The 3,643-nt window shown below is 41.4% G+C and overlaps 1 protein-coding gene across 1 annotated transcript; it reads left to right on the forward strand.

Moving 5' to 3' along the window:
• Nucleotides 1–390: 390 nt before the first annotated feature.
• On the forward strand, nucleotides 391–2,982 carry LOC119417436 (KAT8 regulatory NSL complex subunit 2; the record flags this gene model as incomplete). The annotated part of the gene is given in 2 exon segments (XM_037684643.1): nucleotides 391–644; nucleotides 2,776–2,982. Coding segments are annotated over 2 exon segments (461 nt in total), but the record flags the coding sequence as incomplete, so codon positions are not given.
• Between the last annotated feature and the right edge of the window lie 661 nt (nucleotides 2,983–3,643).

Genomic DNA, 3,643 nt, shown 5'->3' on the forward strand with positions numbered 1-3,643 from the left:
GCCAACATAGTTAGATGCGTTAACGGGTAAATCAGCATTGTGGTCAAAGGTCAACCATAACCTCGAGAGTCTGTGGGACCATCTGGCAGAGGGATTTAGAGCAGAAGAAATCCAACACATTTTATTCATAGTAATTTGGCAGCATAGCTTCAACATCACTGCACCTCCAGTGGTCCATGTTCCACACATCTTCATTATGTAAGCACACATCGTCGAGGTACACCACCAGCTCTTTTGTAATTATGAACAAACCAGAAGCAGCTTCATCAGGGGCTCTTCTACACGGCCACATGGCAGAACTGTCCCATCGGGAGCATTCAACAACGTAAAGTGTTTTCTGTTCTTCTGTAAAATTTGTTTCTACTTATTTCTCCTTCACGACCTGTTTAGACATCTACCAGGACAGCAGTCAGGTGCTTTTTAAAGTTTGTCCAGGGCTTAAAGATGTCCCATGTGATCGTGTTGTCCACATGGGTCAGTCTGATGATCCTCGCTGCCCGCTCCATCTCACCCTGCCTCCGCTCCTGTACAAGCCAGAGCAGGAACCTCCCCCACAGGAGCAGTTCACACCTACAAGCAAGGACATGTACCTGAGCGCAGCAGAGCTGCAGCCCACAGAGAGCCTGCCCCTAGAGTTCAGTGATGTACGTTCAAACAGCATTGCACCCACAAGTATTCACTATGTTGCGTTGCTTGCTCCACTCATTTAGAACTTCCACTGACCAATACTTTACTATGAAAAAATCTGTCAACTAGCTCTCAATGGTTCTGCCCTGCACCAGTTAAGGATCTGCCCACTGCCAGTACCCACCCCCACTCAGCCCAGTTTATGGGACCACCTTGTTCGTGGTTCCAAGCGGGCTGCACCAAGGTGATGATTTTGACCTAAGTAGGCAGCAGCTGTTGATGGACCAGTAGAGCTACGTCACTGGAAGACCCGCCCAGGAAAACTGTAAACTACCGTACATCTGAACCTCGTCGTGTTGACGGAGGGTGCCACAAGAAATGAGCACATTTCCAGAGAGATATCAGAGATGATGGTGCAGCGTGGCTACACCTGGACTTATGAGCAGTGCCGGTATAAGCTAAAGAAATTAAAGTTGCATTATAGGGCGGTGAAGGGCCACAACGGGTGGAGTAGCTTGAACACAAAAAGACCAGTCATGATACCACTTTACATTGACGATCCCGCCCAGAGCAGGGAAACGGTCACAGTGGCAACTGCTACACCTGAGAAGAACTGATGAGAGACGAGTGGAGTCTCACCTATCAGTGGCAAAGAGGCTTTTGGTTTCCTTTCAGAAAGAAGAAACAAATACAACACAACCATTTAGAAAGGAACGGATGAGAAGGTACCGCGTACTGGTGCAGTGGGGTTTAATCTGTTTGTCAGTGTGTTTTCATGTGGACACGAACAATTCTGAATCGGTTTTAAAATGTCAGAAGTCAATATTTATAGTAACATCTGGCAAAAGGCTAAACAAGTGCAGCACCCAGACAATTTGTATGGTGCACACTACAGAGAGACAGGACCTTCAGCTCTGAATGCCAGTAGGTTTCTATATGGAGAAGCAGAATTAAACACCTTACAGACGATACAAACGGACAACTTTAAGGTTTTATTAAGTAAGATTCAGTGTAAAACCAGTGATTGCTAGTACAAAAATCTGCTCAGTGATGGTACTTTTAAAAATTGTGGGAAAATCTTGCATTTCTGTTTGCCAGTGTGCAATTATAATAGAATTAAAACATATCTTAATTTTGGTTTGGCCACTCATGGTCAAGCTAAAAGTTAATAATTCTAGCTAATTATTTGGAACTTTTGCTCTCTTTAAAATAATGAAAGTATAAATAAAACATAACCAACGTTGTATTAAACTTGAAAAGATAGCTTTGCCTTTTTAAAATCCATTTTTAAGATGTATTTAATACTATTTTTGCCAAGTCAGTGTATTACCAGCAGCCTACAGCGCTCAGTACTCTTGTTTGGAATCAAGGAAATGCCCTGCTGCATCAGGCAACAAATAACTTGTTTTTGTTTTTTGACTAAATACTAAATAATATGGCATAAACTGATTAGAAGCAGATCAAGTGTCTTAATCTCAGTTGTCGCATTAAGATTTAGGACCGTTGCCAGTTTCATGTTTTTGGTCCCAAAAATGAGCACATGGATGAAAGTTGCAGTGAATTAAAGTTTACTCAAAGTCCTGCAGCTGTTGAAACAGGCTTCAGGCGCAGAGACATGTGCTGCTGCCGTCCTGCAGGCTGTGGTTTGTATATTCAGTGAACAAACGTGAAGGGGATGTGCACATTCTGTCACTAAAGTCCAGGTGTAAAAAGCACACTACCTGCAAAAGGACAGTGTGACTTCCAGCTGCAGGTGAATTTAAAAGAAAAAAGTGTCAGTCGTATGATTTATTCAAATGACCTGTCTGTTCAGACTTGATATTCAGAAATCACTATTCATTCCTACTTCCAGTGTTGGAGAAAATGGTTTCAGATACAAATAAAAGTTTTGTATCAACATGACTTTGCCAATTAACCAAAATCTTCTATCATTTATTTCTAACATTTTAGAAGTTTCCAAAACTATTACTTTTTAACAGCTTGTGGTCAGTTTTTAAATATCTGTAATAACCGGCTCCCAAAAATCAGAATCCTGATCTGAAATCATCTTGAACTACTGCTATCCAAAGTAATTTGTGTAAGAATGCAAATGGAAACAAATCTCAGATTATTATTTAAGTCTTCTGACTAATTTCTCTGTTTACAAAGGATCTTGATGTTGAAGGGGACGGTATGCAGGGTCCTCCGTCCCCGCTGCAGTTTGATACGGCCCTCGCCCTGGAGGACCAGACCATCAGAGCTATTGCTGAAGCACCTATGGACATCCTAACAGGAGAAGATCCCGACCAGGTGGACCTGGACACCTCAGGACAGGAACTTTCAGAAAGAGATGTGGACGCCATCATAAATGACCAGGTAAACAATTACAATGTTGATTTTATTTAACGTCTTCATTAAAGGTTGTTCTCACAGACGGTTCAGTTTAAAAACCCAGTCTTACTTTTTAAAGTAACGTTTCTCCTGTTTTTATAATGATGCGTCCAATAGATTTATAGATGGCAAATCAAAAATAAAATGCTTCACTCTGAGGAGAGAAAGTTGCCAGGAGGCAGTCGGGTTTAAATGTTTGGAGTTTATCATGAATATCTGCAAGGTTCACTTCTAGGTTCAGTTCAGGTTTTGGTTTGATTATACTTGGAACCATTCTTTGACACAACTACATGAGCTAAAATCTTTAAAATATATATACATATATTAAATATCTAAAAAATCTATACAGTAGTCCCTCGCTACTTCGCAGTTTGTTTATCGCAGACTTGCTCTATCGTGGTTTTTCAAAATAAGAGTGGACTTGATACACAATTGGCAGATTGATGAATGAGCCGCACGATCGGCAAAGAATTTTTATTTAAGGTAAATTATTTTAAAATATTTAGTACCTGCTGCACCTTTGTGCAGCCCATACTACTACTATAATACTTTAGGATAAACTTCCTGCTGCAGCTGATCAGCTGTTCACCGTGCAGAGTGGTGAAGTGGGCGTGGCCAAGAGTGCTTGCAGGTGGCAAAGAGCAGA

Source organism: Nematolebias whitei, chromosome 11 (genome assembly GCF_014905685.2).
Source record: "Nematolebias whitei isolate Nwh7 chromosome 11, NemWhi1, whole genome shotgun sequence".
In the NCBI taxonomy this organism is placed as follows: domain Eukaryota; kingdom Metazoa; phylum Chordata; class Actinopteri; order Cyprinodontiformes; family Rivulidae; genus Nematolebias; species Nematolebias whitei.